We start from the raw sequence: 16,319 nt of genomic DNA, 5'->3' as shown, positions 1-16,319 counted from the left end.
TTTTCTCTACTTTCTAATAGGGTGAACAGCTGTAAAAGTGTTAAAAACTTTACTGTTTCTTGTTGTCAGATAGCATTTACCAATTTGAAAATGAAAAATACAACAGGCCACCTACATTGGCCACCTGTGGTGTTTTTATAGTTCCAAAAGAGTGAATGCTCTCTGAATAATAAAGTGGCAATTAGCCAGGGTGGTTAAAAATTTGGGCCTAAACAGAAAAAAACGTTTGTGGGCCCAGTCTGCTGGATGCTTTGTATGGGCTCACTGCTGGTTCATTGGGACCAATATTCTGATATGACTGGCTGGAATTATAGGATCTTTGACCCATTGGTACCTTTGTGTTATAGTGTCATCCTGGAGGTTCCGGTCACCGATCAGCAGTTTGTGGAACAATTGCAAGAACTTAACAATAAGATCAATTACGTAAAGGAGCAAGCCTTCAGAGACACGCTGGCCTGCGCTGATGTCCAGGATATACTACATAAGCTGAAGATCAAGGTTTGTAATGGTTCAGAGATATTATTACTAGAGGAAAGCCTCCACGCTGGCAATAAGGGCTGGGTATTATAGATCTCTTTACCTTGAATTTGTGTAACCCTCAGATCCTATGTTTTTTTAGGCTGTGGCCAAAGTTCGTGAATTCATTCTACAGAAGATCTACTCTTTCCGGAAGCCAATGACTAATTATCAGATTCCCCAGAATGCTCTGCTGAAATACAGGTCAGTTTGTTTCCTTCCTGTCAAAAGACTTTTTTTATGAACATCAATCTAACTTTAAGATATTGGGCCTGATTTATTAAAGCTCTCCAAGACTGGAGAAGTTACCTGCTGGATTGCTAGGTCACCCAGGTCCTGCCTATAATAGTCTATCTTCTCCAAACTTGGAGAGCTTTCATAAATGTATCTCTATATGTGCATTTAATGTATTATTTGCATGGTATATACATATATGTATGTGTTGTCAGCAGACCTAGAGCTGTCAGTTAAGTGACACACTATATTGCTATATAAATAGTTGTGTATGGAGCAGGAGGGCTAAGTAGCTGGACTAACAAAGGCAGGTATTAGACACTCAGAAATGAATAGGGATATGATATGGACAAGGAGTAATGAGCTGTGTAGCAAATTGACTTTTACTGGAGGATTCACATTTGTTAGAAAGTTCAAAGGCGCATTGTAAGTGAATGAAAATAATTATTAAAAAAGATAAAATGCTACAGTAACTAAAATACCTCCAATGTTTTAAAATTGATGACAGAGTCCCTTTAAATCACAGTCCCTTTATGTACAGTTTACTCCATTACAGTTCCCACAATGCAATAGCTCACATCTGATGGTGTACTGTTTTATATTATACATTGCTTAAAGATCAAACTTATATCCCAAAATGCACTCCTTACCTCTAGATGGGGAACAGAGTGCTGCCATGTTTTGCATTTTATATTGTGTCACGTTTGGCCAGTCTTGCATCCACTATTTCTGTGTGTCTGGAATCTTCTCTCATTATTGTTCCAAAAAATTTGACTTTCCTCTTGTATGTTGCAGGTTCTTCTACCAGTTTCTGCTGGGCAATGAGCGGTCAGTGGCTCAGGAAATTCAGGACGAGTATGTGGAGACCATGAGTAAAGTCTACCTGTCTTACTTCAAGTCCTACTCTAGCCGGCTAATGAAACTGCAGGTGAGAGTTTGAGGTTTGGCAATGCAGGGATTTACCTGTATCAGAAAATATCTATCAGAAGAAAACTACATACGTAGGTTGTCATTACTGACATGAGAATGCTAATTTTATGGCTGCCAGCCTGATCCATGGCCTCAACACTTACCTGGAACAGTACACAGATCAATACTTTATTTCCTACACCTTGGTTAATGACTTATAATACCAAAATCAACAAATCATCTTGAAATGCAGATAGCTAATATTTCCAAAAGTATTCTAGCTGTGTAAGCATTCATATTTTTTCCAGTGCAATACTTTTTCTCCTTGAGTGGTGAAAAGTTAAAAAGTCAGCTTATTATTGTCTTTGTCTCTTGGGGGACATATTGTAATTCTTGTTGTATCTTGGGAACAGGAATTGAGGAAAAATGCTTACCTTCCCCCTAAAATAAATTATATTCTACTTTTTTCCATACTTTATATACAAGTGAGAAAGATACAATTTATAAAAAAAAATTCAACAGAATAACCAGCAACTTTAGAGAAAATAGACCTGAGAGGAAATGGGGATAGGAGAGAGAAAGAGGCAAAGAGTGACAAAGAACAAGAAGGGGGGAAAGGGAGGGCGAAAGAAGATAAGAGAGGGGGCTATCTATTGTATGCCATCTACTAATATAGACTATGCCCTATGCATGAGAAGTGACTGTGCACCATGTAAGCAAAGGAGGGAATCCTCTGTCCCCTAGCAAAACCCAAGCAAAACATGACTTGGTGAGAGTGCAGTCTGGGCCAACTCACTAAATGGGCAAAACCATAAAAAGTGTTATATTCTACTTTAAAAGTAAGGGCCAGTAAGCAGGAAAATAATTTTACTTATATTACTAAGCCCAGAGAGGCAGACAAGGAACAAACATTTCCTATACACATATTAGAGTGCTGAAGTAGCTTTCTCAGTGTGAACATATTTAACACCATTCCAAATCTGCTCATGATAGAGGACTGCATGTAGGCTTTTCTTTCTTTACATTTATAAATGTGAAATTCTATAGGTTTGCAGCTTACCAGGACTCTAAGGACTACACCTTTTCTTTTACCTTTGCTCTCTTCTTTGCTGCTTTTGTATGTTAAACATTTGCCTTTTCCAATTTTATTCCAGTACGAGGAGGTTGCAGAGAAGGATGACCTAATGGGGATCGAAGACACTGCCAAGAAAGATATCCTGATATATGTGATTGATTCAGTCTGTGTCATGTATGTGTCTTTATAAAAAAGTGCTGCAAATACCAACACCTCATGTAAGCAGCAGTCTACACCACCATCAGAACAGCCTATGGCTGCCAAAGTGATATCAGACTTTATAATAATACTTGAGTCTTGAATACCCAAACTCCCCCACTATGTTGATAGTTTGTGCTGGGTGGCACAATACACATGTAATATACTTCATCGATTGCATGTCTGATTACACAAAATGGTAAATTGATCAATACTTAACGCTTCCAGCCAAATTCCTCCCACCACGCATGTACAGTAATCCGGGCTCTCGTTTCATACTTTTCATAACTAAAGTTTGTTAGCTAGGTGATTGGCAAGGCAGCGGTGCAGAGAGTCTCTTCCTACCTTGTCAATTTAGATTGAATTGACAAGCATGAATATAAAATAAATAAGATAAATAAGATAAATAATAAAAATAAAATAAAAAATGAGACATCATAGGGAAAAATAAAAGGTAAGTGTATATCTTCTGCTTCAGAGGACAATATACATCTAGCACAAAGTTTTGCAGAACCATAGGGTTTCTCCAGAGGTTGCCAGGGGTTCCTAAAGCAATGAGCAGTTTGTGTCTCTCAGGTTAGTATAACTGATTCCAATGAACTTTTGGCTATTTGTAAGGTTGACATTCTTCCCAGAGGTCTGCAGTATAAGAGGCATTCTTTCTACTGACCAAAACGTTAATGTAATGTGATCTGTGGATATAGTGATTATAGAAGGGGGTCCCTGAAGACCTGAAAGTTATTTCAAGGGTTTCCCCATGGTAAAAATCTTGCCGATCTAGCATAATAAGGAAGTCCCTTCTGAGTTCAGGTACATTGCACAATAAGCTTTAAAGACCTTTGACAATAATGTTTTCTATAATTCTCTTTATAAAGTAAGGGTTTGAAATGTATTATCTATTAGTCTTTTCAGGCACCTTTTATTTCTGTTAATACTTGAATCTATTCATATTCTCCTTAACCTGGTCACGCTTCTTCTCCAAGCCGACACTGCGCAGTAAGAACACAGTGTTTACTGTCGGTAATCGGGCCGCCATTATCAGTCCCACAGAACTGGAGGGTCCAATCATAGTGCCACACACAGCGCAGAAGAGTGATGTCAGGGTAAGAGGTGGGGCATGGACTGGGAAAATGTTACTGCACTAAATATTATATTTTTATAATCTATATACACGGATATTGTCTCACTAGCCGATGTATATTAGTGACTGAGGGTTGATCTGTGCTGCCTAAACAGAATCAATTAGCCACACAGTCCAGTTCTTATATATACTGATTGAACTGTACTGAAAGTGGACAGCAGTAAAGCTGAGCCATTGAGCAGCACTAATATCCTAATTTTGCTCTCTTGCAGATCTATGATCCCTGGCAGAATCTTCAGCATCTGACAATTCACAGGTGCCTGTGTCCCCCCGCTGTGTGCTGAGGTTCCATCCTGTGCTATACAACCATATAAGACACAATAGTAATATAGATGGCTTGTGGAACTACAGAATGCAGCAGTGGAGCACAGTTTTTCACTGTAAACCCCCCAGCTGCACATATGTTTTTCTTCTCTTTCACATTACTCTGTGTGAAAACAAATTTCCTGCCACTTGCTGATGTGTGGAGCATTTGACAAATTTTCTTCTCATTTAATAACACTGGTCCTGGCTGCTCAACCATTTAATACTGTCACATGGAAGGCTATGCAAAAATTTGGCCCATTCATGGGGAGCATAGCAGGAAAACTGGAAAAAGTAAAAAAAGGATGGCAAATGAGAATCAAGAGCTATTATGGGTAGCTCTCATAACTGTAGTACCTGAGATATATAAGCAGCCATGGACTATACCAGCCAGACTTAATATGTAAATAAAATACATTTTGTGGCATGAATTAGATGTTAAATTGATGATGTATTCGTAGAAGGAGATACCCCATATCTAACCCCTACTATCTTTTTTCTCCAGTACCCCTTTGAGTCTCTGTTCCGCAGTCAGCACTACGCCCTCCTCGATAACAGCTGCCGGGAATACCTCTTCTTATCCGATTTCTTCTTGGTTAGCGGCTCGGCAGCTCAGGAACTCTTCAACATAGTGATGGGCAAAACATTATCCATGTTCCTGGTAAGACGTCTCAAAGCAAGCAACCAGACATTACACTCAAAGTCTGAATTCCATTATAGTAACCTTCCTTTTTTCTACAGAAACACATTGACTCTTATGTATCTGACTGCTTCGACAGCATTGCTATTTTCCTGTGTATACACATTGTGCTGCGGTTTCAAGGCATCGCTCAGAAAAGAGATATTCCCGCTATAGACAAGTAAGATATCCTGCTAACACACCATGATCAATGAGCTCATTCAGTAAGGGAAATAGTAGGTAGGAAGGTGGAAGGACACATACCAGCTAATGAGAATGCACCCTGTCAAGAGAGCCATTATTGTTTTACCTCCTCTTAAATAATATCTGGCCTTCAGGATTGGTATACGGTGTCCTCCAACCATTATAACTATCGTGTTTTGCCAACATCTAAGCTGTGGCTAGATGGAGGCTGGATAATATTCATTTATAGACCAGTGGATTTGACATTCACCAAAACATTCTCTGGTGGAGTAACTTCAGGTCCATGTATTTCAGGGGCAATGATCGATTCTTCTCTCGGGAATTATTTGGTTTATCCCCCTCTAATAAATGTTCCAACTGCTTACACAGCTTCCTAAAGTCTAGTGAAGTAACAATGCTCTTGTCCAAGTTCAGTGAAGAATGATCAGTGGTGTCACCCCTTTAGGAGGAGTAGAAATATTTACCAGAATTAATAGATAATAAAACAGTTAGCAAGAGAAGTCGGATGAAGATACCAGTCTGTAGTCTCCTAGATTGTAAGCTCTTCGGGGCGGGATCCTCTCATCCTCCTGTGTCACTCTCTGTATCTGTCTGTAATTTGCAAACCCCTATTTAATGTACAGAACTCTGTAATATGTTGGCACTATATAAATCCTGTTAATATTAATAATAATAATAAATAATAATCAAACTTCATTCACTGATATATTAACGTGGCTGCAAAATGACCTTTCTCCACTTTGTCATAGAGACCGGTCCATCTTAATACAGGCCCAACCATTTTACCTTCAATACTTTTTTTAACTTGATGGACTTTAGGCACAAAAATCCTTAAGGTGTTGTCTAGATTATATTTGTATCAGCAATCATTTTTATATACACCAAGCAGGTTTCATTAATGTATATTGTTGGCCTGCAGGTACTGGGACGCTCTATTGGACATGCTGTGGCCCCGATTTCAGTATATATTGGAGCTGAATATTCAGAGTATCCGGAACACGGATCCGCAGAGGTTGGGAAATCTGGATACTAGACCACATTATGTAAGACTGAAGTCTTTCCTAAGCTGTACTGATACACGCATTGCCTATGTTACATTAACATGTTCCCTGTCTGACTTCCTAGATAACCCGCCGTTACGCCGAATTTTCATCTGCCATTGTTAGTATAAATCAGACATTCACAAATGAGAAGACCAATTCCCTCCTGGGACAATTGCAGGTAATTAAATCTGTATACAGCTTTGCTTCATATCACAAAGTCAATGCAATGTGAACTGAAGGACAAGTCAGTATGCTCTAAAATAAAAAAAAAAAAGTTTATTGGTGCAACCAATCAAATTCCAGCTTTCATTTTTAAGAAGAAAGTGAGACAATTAAAGCAGAACATCGTCTAATTCTAGTTTCTTGTTTCCAGGGAGAAGTGGAGAATTTTGTCCTGAGAATGGCAGCTGAATTCTCCTCCAGAAAGGAGCAGCTTATTTTCCTGATTAATAACTATGACATGATGCTCGGCGTGCTGATGGTGAGTGATTGCTGTGCTATTGCACTGTGAGAATGCATCACTTGTACATCACTTCTTCAATGTTACCATCATTTTTTTTTTTGTAGGAAAGAGCTTCATCGGACAGTAAAGAGGTGGAAAGTTTCCAGCAGTTACTCAGCGCGCGGACTCAGGTAATTGACTACAAGAATAAAACGTCTCTTTGTTGTGTAGATGTCCAAACCAAATTTAGTTGGGCCAGTGCGTGTTGGTTAAATCCCTAGTTGCCTACCTATATCATTTTTTACATGCCCAAAACAATGCTGGCAGAGGGCAAGAGATTAATCATCAACATTTCTGTGATCTCCTTGCAGCTGATCTTTGCCATATTACTTTGTTCTGCATTCTGTCCCTGTATGGGACGGCCATCTTGGTAGTTGCAGGGTTTTGCTTTCCCGTGTTATCACCTCCATCAAGGAAAACTGTGAGCAGCTCAGTAGTGAGCACATCACCAGATAACAAAATCTCCCTCCAAATCCAGAGAGGAACAGTGCACTCAATCTTACACTGCAGATACGCAGCTATAGGCACCTCCACATGTTGGGAAATTCACTTCTATTTTCAAAAGGAATTCAAGACAAAGGGTACATTTTTAAGGCTACTGCATTGGCACAACTAACATTTCCTAAATGTTCCCTGTATCATAGCAAGCCTTCAATTTCAGGATCAGGTTATGGGAAGTTTTCATTGGGTACACTCAAGTTTGTTTTAAAGAAACAGATTCGTGACTTTTTTAATAATGCAATTGTATATGAAAAATGATGTTTACTTGAAGCATACCGACATCTGTAGGTTTGGAGAAGATTGATAATTACCAAACCCCCAGTCTGAATGTGACCACTATTCTTGGATGTTATTATGATCAGATGATTGGTCCCTATTTGCTAGTGGAGAACTTGTACCAGGTTACAGCCTGGTTTTAAACCCTTCCTTTTTCTATGTTACCATGGCTAAGTTTTTTTTGTGTGACTTTCGCCTTTTTACATGCATTGTAATGATTGTAGCTCACATATAACTTTCTCAGATTATTGAGATGATACATTTGCAGAATATATTCGCAGTACAGCTTTACTAAGCAGCGTGTGTAATGGTAGCTTGGCATTTTTATTGCTTCCCCTCTAGGAATTTATAGAGGAGATCCTGGCTCCATCTTTTGGCGGGATGATTGCCTTTGTGAAAGAATCAGAATCTCTAATTGAGAAAGGCCAGCAGGATCGTCTGAAGAGCGAGGAAGGTGACGATCTTTTTGTAGTCTAGGTTGATCTGTATACAAGTGACGTCTGCAATGACAGGTTCTCTTCTCATTCCAGCACGGGTGGCTCAGCTGGTGCGAGGATTCTCTGCTACGTGGAAACAGGCTGTGGAAAGTCTGAGCCAAGATGTCATGAGGTCATTTACAAACTTCAAAAATGGAACCAGCATCATACAGGTAATCTCTAGGTTCTAAAATGTTTGTAGTGCATCTTCTGCTACTTCACAAATGTAAACAGAACCTTTCACATCTGTTGCTTTACATGTCTCATTTTTGAAAATATCCTTCAACTGGCAGCTCGTCTTATGTCATATGCTCCTTAAAAAGATAACGGAAGCTATTTATTAAAGGGGGACCCAAGCCCAACAGTTTTACTCCTCTGTCCCTGCTGCTTTCTGCAGATTTAAACCCCTACAATCCCTGGTGGTAGAAGGGATTCCTTCGGTTTATCAGCCAGATGTTACCTCCAGGTCAAAAGCCTGATACCAGCACTAGAGTTTTGTTACCCGAGATAATATGGCATCTATACAGCTGCCATGTCTGAACACCGGACACATAATGACGACTTTCTTCCTGTTGGGAGAAGATGCAGCTGGGTGCCTTTCCCTATCTCCTCCATAGATCAGAAAAATGTTATCCTTACAGTGCTCATTATATTGATGCTAGAAATGATAACCATTCTTTTCAATGGCAGTTACTCTGTATGTGTACATAACTTTACCATCTGTAAAGGATAGAGATATGAAGTGGCTGCAGAGGCGGTGCTGCTTGAGAAACTGATCTAAAAAGAAGTCTTCCAGTGCCAGATGCCTTGTTCCAATCAGGTTGTGGTTCTATCAGAACAGCGGCCCATTGCTTCAGGACACAATATTGATATCCTGGGGCACAAATTCAACAGCTCCACAGCTCTATCAGAGATACTGAACCAGGGAGCTTCGCTCAGACCCACCGCAGAGGGAAATATGAAATGTCTTAGTGCAGGGTGATTTTATAAATGTAAAAAAAGTTTTTATTTAGTTTGGGACTTTCACCATACAAGTCTGCAGGGATGCAAACACAGCTGAAAGTGGAACTCTTCCACTTCTAGGAATACATCAGGCCAGTCTTTATTGCAGAAGGGACATGAAATGTCCCTTTAACGTTATCCAGATATGTAAAGTCATCAGAGTTTGGGTCCAGTTATATGATGATAAACTTGGCCTGAACATCCAGGCTTTAATGATCATAAAAGGGTCAACATCCCTTTTCTTAAACCCCAATGTATCATTTGTATGTTAAAGTTCCACTTGATGATCAGACAGGCAATGTCCCTCTTACGCTTTCTTACCTGCCTGATCGCTCTGTGGAACTGTCAAAAATCAATGAGAATGCCCAGCTCAGCATTGGTTGCCTGAATACCTGGAAATCCCGGCTTCCCCTGCAGTTATTTCATCCTGGCCAAAGAAGTAAAAAAGGAAGAAGATGGCGTCCTGAGGTGAAACGGGGATAGGTGAGCATCACAGGGTTTAGTTCTGCTCCAACAAGGACAATCATTTTTAATAGGCTGCAAATGCAAAATAAACTGTAAAATGCAGGGGTTTTTGCACAACTCATGGATGGTTCACACCTGTGCATTGCAAAGCCATTTAAATTGTGTTTGGTGCATGGCAGTACATGCATTACGGATACAAAGCCCAGGTATATATTTTTTTATGTCAATTTCCCCATTCCAGCCCCAAGACTTTCACCTCTCCTGCACTAAAAAATGCAACCAAAAAATGAAGAAAAATTTATTGGAATATAAATTCCTTAAAACTCATACTATAACACATCAGTTCAATACGATGGGCACGGAAAAAGCCATGTATACCAAAACGTTTAAAAGGAAAGAACATAGCTGCTCCATTCAGAGAGCAGATCGGTACAAAGACAGGAATAAGACACTATTGTCACCAGATAAGTGCAATAAAAAAGATGGAGTTGTTGCTTTGTTGACTACCTCCAGCATCCGGATACAATACAAAAAGGCAGACCGGTGACAGGTTCTCTTGTAGGATGAAAAACTCTCCAACCAATGATACTTCTATACCTTGTAGTCTGCTCTGCATGGGATGACGTTAAAGCTTATCTAGGATTACAGATGACGGTACAGGTCTGGCTATTTACTATTCAGATTTCAGCACTGAATTCTGGGAGAAGGTCACATGATCCCTCACAGGTAGACTTACCTATGAAGTGTGCTTGTTATAGGGGAGCGTGCAAGACAAATATCGGCAGGTGGGAGTTTAGTCCTACAAGAGAACCTGTCACTTTGACATACATGGGCAGTGGCAGACTCTCTTTAATATAGGACTGGAGATACTGCAGAGGCCAGGTAGCCATGGCTTATATGACATTTGTCAGGGTGGCTGAGGCGTGACAGACCTAAGGCGCCAATACAGCACTGAAGTTTGCCATTGCTGCATCTCTTGCAATAATGATCCTCCTAGAGCAGAGCGCTCCTGCAGCACCACTTAAATGAGGACAATTCTTCCTACAAATTACATATTTTATACTTTCTTAGGTCACCAATAGACACGGGTGTTCCATAGCTCCCTAAAGGCAATGGCTCTGCCAATATCTTTATTGAGAACCAGTCACAAGGAGACTTGGCAAGATTAAAGTGGAATCCTAAGAAAAACTTTTGGAAACAACAAGGAAATGTTACAAACTCCATCACGTTTTTATTGCTGCCTATGTCCCATTTAGGTAGGATGACCCTCTCCATTTATTCTGGTGACCATTGTCAAGTGACGGCAATTTATCTTACAGTTATCGCCAACAGGTATTTCCAATTCTGGTAGAAGGTTTGCATTACTTATTACATTGGGGAGATTTTTGTTCACTTCCCAGTGTGTGTCTGTGATAGGATTTTAGCAAACACACCACCAATGGGGCTCAGATAATACAAGACAAAAATTTGAGCCCTTCTTCACTCTCTAACTTTAGGGTTACCCTTGCACAAATTCAGATTTATCCCGATTTGGATGGAACGCAATCAGACTCCGTGATGCTGGGGGAATCAGAGGTTACCTGTGTACCTATCCGAGTTTAGGAAACCTCTGACTTTCAAAATTCCCTCAGGCTACACTAGTAACATCACATATTTCTTATAAAGAAAATTACAGCCCGATATCAGAGACTCCATTGGTACAATTTCCCAACCTCAGTTTGTCCCCCCCCTATTCATAAGGCCATATTGTCAATTATTCATAACTGGACTGCTGCAATCCTAAATGTATTTACAATATTAAGAATTAATAGTGAATCCCAGCACATCCTGGTAAAGTAATAACTGTAGCATTTACGGAGAAGCATAAATCCTGGAGGAGAAATCTCACAGGTTACAGTCAGAGACAAGAATACAGAATGTGGAGTTGAAATGGCTCCAATCTCTCTCAGTCCCCCCCCCAATCTGTATTTCATTGGGAGATCTTTCTTGACTTACAAATACAACAGGAAGTTAAAGAAAACCTCTGCAAAGCGAGAGGAATTCCCTATTATAGTTGAAAAGAATTCCTCTCTATTACTGTACTAGCAACACCCCAAATGTTGGATTGTCTTTCACTTTCAGGCCCAGTGACAATGATCACCAGAACAGAGAGAATGAACATGGTTAATAGGGACATAAATAGCAAAAACAAACCTCAAACTCTCAGTAATGGAGAAGACGGAGAAGGCAGAACATTCAGAACATCCTTGACCATCACCAAAACCAGAATTCTATGAACAGTTGCTGGGGCTCTTTAGTGGTCAGCAAGGCTTGCTACAAAATTGTGGCCCTTCCAACAACTAAAAGGCCTAAGTCCACTTTAAGAGCTTGCGTTTTGTAGTTCAGAAAGTGGTTTCCAAGCAGTTAATTGCAAAACCCTCTCAGCGCTATTGGGCGCCGATAACCACACCAAAAAACAAAATCAACTGTTTGTGCAAAGATCCCCATTGGAGGAAATTCAATCTTTCCAGCAAACTGAGTCAGCTTATCCTTTCTGTATTGTGACCCAACAAAACATCCGGGTGGTTACTGAAATGTGCCGGGTGATGGAGGCGCTGGGGAAAACACTGAGGTATATCATACCCCATCCCATGTCAAAGCAAGAGGTTTTCTAATCAGCAATAAGCAGGTCCTGGAGGAACCCCTAAAACGTTGGACTCCTCATTACTTTCTGTCCTGGTGACAATGGACATTAAGACAAAATAATGAAACAAAATTCTCATTATTTTGGTTACACATACACTTTTAGGAGAACCTGTTTTACCCTTATGATCCATTCCTTCACCTTCCACAGTGTCATTCAGGAAGTCCAAAGCTTACTCACTCTTGGAACTTTTTACTGGGCTATGAACCCTCACGTGGCTCTATGTGCCAGGACCAGAAGATCATCATACTCAGAAATACTGGTATGTTACCATGCGAAGTGATTAGCATAGAATGTTTCTTGCTGGGCTGCAAACAGCAACATACAGTAGGTTGGCTGCACCTTTCTCTATAGTGTTTTCATTGCCGAGGGTTTGAATGCAATATAACTTCAGCTTCAAAATACACGACTAATAGACAGATTCAGGGCTGCTGATCACAATACATTCAGTGTACCTCCTCTTATATGTTGGGGACTCCATCTCTTTCTCAACATGTAAATGATAAAAATTTGACATATGACCCAATTTTATTGCCTATAAATTTCCTCAGTCGCCAACAGCAAATCCTTACCGTGTACTGTCCTCCAGCAGCCCCTGCACAGATATAAATTGTGTATTGCTTCTCGCTGACCTCCCCCAGTGACACGGCCTCTGTTCCTCCCCGCTGAGCCTGTTCTTCTAGAGCAATCCGAAGAGCCAGATACTTGGAGAGATGATCGACTGTGGCATTTGCTGTGGTCTTCACAAACCTGTAGAGAAGAACCAGTTCTTCACTGCACTGATCACAGATCTACACTGGTTCATGTTAGGATAATTCAAGAAAACATTTTCAGCTTCTGAGAGCGCTCACCTGGTTTGACTGTAACCGTCTTTCTCCACCAGCAATGGGTGAGCCCTGAACACCAGCTCAATCTCACTACCGCCCTCGCCTGTTCCTTGTGGGTCTGGACTTCGTACCCCACCGTCGTGTGACAGGTCTGGTTCTGCTCCAGAATCTTCCGAGGCTCGGGACCTTTTACGGCTTGGCCCGGCCTCCTGGTTGCTATGCACAGATGGGTTACTAACATGTGAGCGACTGTCGCAGTTGTCCTCTCCACCACTGAATGTAGTGTTGTCTGATTCGTGTTGGTGTTTTCTGACCCGCTGTGCCCTGAACAGAGGAAGAAGAGGACACTTAGAGGGTAAAAGAATGAGGGTTACAAAATATACCCAATATCATAATGTGAACTATCATATGTTAGATACACTGTGCAAGCATTGTTTGGTAATAAATATATAAAACCCAGTCTTCCCCCCAGCCCATTTTAGCTGGGCGCACCACCCGGCCGTTTTTGGGAGGTTACTGAAAAGTTGGCTACCCATACAGAGGCTGCCACCCGCCTACAATTTCTTCCCATTCAGCTTTAAAAAATTTCTGGGTTCAACACTGAAAATCCATGTGTAAACTTTCAATTCTGAGGTTTGATAGTGAAATGTTAGTTTCTTTGCAACAATTAAAGTTTAGATAGAGTTCCTCAAACTTTTTACCAGGGAAACCCCTTGAAATAACGTTCAGATGTTCAGGGAACCAATTTTTTTTTTTTACGTAGTGCCTGATGTTCAGATTTTAGTGCAATGGTAATAGCAAACCCCCTTGAAGTGCTCCCACCATAACGTACCTGTTCATTGCCTGCATTTTCAGCCCTTCCTCAATGCTGCTGCTCAGGGCCTGTTGATTATGCAGCCGGCTCAGCTTTGCCAGAACTCGATCCTGGTGGGCCTCGTACTCGTCTCTGCTGGGGTAGATCTTGGAAATTAAAGCGTCAAAGTTGGGGTCCGGGCGAAGGGAGCGTTTAGAGACGAGTTTCTTTCTGCATGTGGGGCATTCCTTGTTTCTGAAAGGAGAAATACACCAAATCACATAATTGATACAGAGATCACAGTGATTTGTGGTTCCAATTCCAGTACAGCTAAAGCCTGGACCAAAACCGCTTACTATGGCACAAGTTCTGCAAGGTGACAATGGAGCTCAACAGCTCAAGCTGCAATGTATGCAGAGATACTGACCCGCTACGTAGCGCAGTGACGATGCAATCTGAGCAGAAGCGATGGAGGCACTCTTTGGTGGTCATGGTGTTCTTCAACATGTCCAGGCAAATGGGACACATGAGCTCACTGTGAAGGCTGCGCGGGGACACGGCTATCTCCGTACCGTCCATGATGGCTTCCTAAAGGTGACAGACAAGATTAGTGCTCAGCTAGATCAGAGCGAAATCTGTGCTCACAGAACCAACAAGGTCTGGGCTGTACAAATCCCTTGCCGTGTGTGTCACCTCCATTCACATCTGTGCAGCCGAGCTCCATACAATAAAGGACCCACCTACCTGTGGGGTGCGGTGCAGCTCGTACAGACTGAGCTCCCATGTTTTACTGGAGCACTGAGCACTCACAGGAGTCGCCATTTTGTGGCCAGTCTGTAAGGAGAAAGAGACGTTATAACACATAAAACAAGAAAATATACATTCATGGTTTTCTCACCTGCGCAATATCTCCAAAATCTGCCCCTACCTGTCCCCTGAGACCACCAAACTCCTTGTACACGCTCTTATCATCTCTCGTCTGGACTACTGTAACCTCCTCCTCTCTGGTATTCCACTAACCGACTCTCTCCTCTACAATCTATTATGAATGCTGCAGCCAGACTCATCCATCCTTCCCACCGCTCCTCTTCTGCTGCATCTCTTTGTAGTTCTCTTCATTGGCTTCCATTTCACCTGAGAATCAAATCAATTTCCTGTGCTTTGCCTTTAAATCCCTCCATAGTTCTTGTCCCACTTACCTTTCTGACCTGATAGAAACATAACCCCCTGCCGCTCTATTCGCTCCTCCAATGACCTACTAATGACTTCCTCACTCATAACCTCATCACACGCACGGCTCCAAGACGTTTCTAGAGCTGCCCCAACTCTCTGGAATGGTCTTCCTCATCCTATTCAGCTTGCTTTTACTTTCTGCTAATTTAAAAGAGCACTCAAAACCCAACGCTTCAACCTCACCTACCCGTCTTCTTCTGTCTCCTAAACCCTCGCTACTTCCCACCATTCCATAACCCCTCCTATTGTGTGATACTTCCCCCACCTCTTAGATTGTAAGCTCTTCTGGGCAGGGTCCTCTCCTTCTCCTGTGTCTCTTTCTCAATATGTCTGTTATTTGTACCCCTATATAATGTACAGTGCTGCGTTATTTGTTGGTGCAATATAAATCCTGTTTATTATTAATAATAATAATCTATCCCTTAATACCTCCAAAGTGGTGATCAGAACCTCCATTCATTCATTTGCATGGGGCAATTGTTCTCTAATTCTAATAGGGTGAACAGCTCTAGAAGTGTGAAAAAACTGTTTCCTGTTGTCAGACAGCATTCACCAATTTGAAAATGGAAAATACAACAGGCCACGCACGGCTCCAAAACTTTTCTAGAGCTGCCCCCACTCTCTGGAATGGTCATCCTCGTTCTATTCGGCTTGCTCCTACTTTTTATTATTAAACAGGATTTATATAGCACCAACATATTACACAGCGCTGTACAATAAAAACAGGAGGAGGAGAGGACCCTGTCCTGAAGAGCTTACAATCTAGGAGGTGGGGGGAGTATCACACAATAGGAGGGGATATGGAATGGTGGGAAGTAGTGAGGGTTAAGAGACAGAAGAAGATGGGTAGGTGAGGTTGAAGTGTTGGGTTTTGAGGGCTCTTTCATATGAGCAGAAAGTAGGCGAGTAGGACATTCTAGAGATCGGGGCAGCTCTAGAAAAGTCTTGGAGCCGTGCATGTGATGAGGTTATGAGTGAGGAAGTCATTAGTAGGTCAAACGCAACCAAACCAAAGGTATGAAGATGTATTTTGGACTCAGTATAAGAGCTGGAAGTTTTCATTGCGGTCTGTGGCCCCCTGCTGGGGTCATCTCTGCTGACTCATTAGACCTAATTTATTAAAGCTCTCAAAGGCTGGAGATTATACACTTTCATCAGTGAAGCTGGGTGATCCAGCAAACCTGGAATGGATTTCTTCATAGTCATTTGCTATTTGTTAGCAAATGTTTTGAATCCTGGACCAGATCCATTCCAGGTTT

At 41.4% G+C, this 16,319-nt stretch overlaps 2 protein-coding genes across 2 annotated transcripts in view; one reads left to right on the top strand and one right to left on the bottom strand.

The window, feature by feature from the left end:
- The window catches only part of VPS52 (VPS52 subunit of GARP complex), a gene marked incomplete at its 3' end in the record, with an annotated part of 16,943 nt that extends 8,713 nt beyond the window's left edge, over positions 1-8,230 (top strand). The window contains 13 exon segments of the mRNA XM_072431374.1: positions 348-498; positions 620-720; positions 1,546-1,678; positions 2,814-2,871; positions 3,902-4,035; positions 4,882-5,037; positions 5,118-5,236; positions 6,179-6,302; positions 6,385-6,480; positions 6,676-6,783; positions 6,870-6,935; positions 7,924-8,035; positions 8,112-8,230. Coding sequence (XP_072287475.1) covers positions 348-498; positions 620-720; positions 1,546-1,678; positions 2,814-2,871; positions 3,902-4,035; positions 4,882-5,037; positions 5,118-5,236; positions 6,179-6,302; positions 6,385-6,480; positions 6,676-6,783; positions 6,870-6,935; positions 7,924-8,035; positions 8,112-8,230 — 1,477 coding nt within the window.
- Positions 8,231-12,111: 3,881 nt separating this feature from the next.
- The window catches only part of RING1 (ring finger protein 1), a 5,003-nt gene continuing 795 nt past the window's right edge, over positions 12,112-16,319 (bottom strand). The window contains exons 2-6 of the mRNA XM_072431373.1: positions 14,572-14,661; positions 14,255-14,415; positions 13,867-14,082; positions 13,059-13,358; positions 12,112-12,957 (exon numbers count right to left, since the gene is read on the bottom strand). Coding sequence (XP_072287474.1) covers positions 12,696-12,957; positions 13,059-13,358; positions 13,867-14,082; positions 14,255-14,415; positions 14,572-14,649 — 1,017 coding nt within the window. The 5' untranslated portion in view covers positions 14,650-14,661 and the 3' untranslated portion in view covers positions 12,112-12,695. The remainder of the gene's footprint in view (positions 12,958-13,058; positions 13,359-13,866; positions 14,083-14,254; positions 14,416-14,571; positions 14,662-16,319) is intronic.

The sequence above is a fragment of the Pyxicephalus adspersus genome, chromosome Z (genome assembly GCF_032062135.1).
Source record: "Pyxicephalus adspersus chromosome Z, UCB_Pads_2.0, whole genome shotgun sequence".
NCBI classification, from domain to species: domain Eukaryota; kingdom Metazoa; phylum Chordata; class Amphibia; order Anura; family Pyxicephalidae; genus Pyxicephalus; species Pyxicephalus adspersus.
This window is presented reverse-complemented; position numbering and strand designations above follow the sequence as displayed.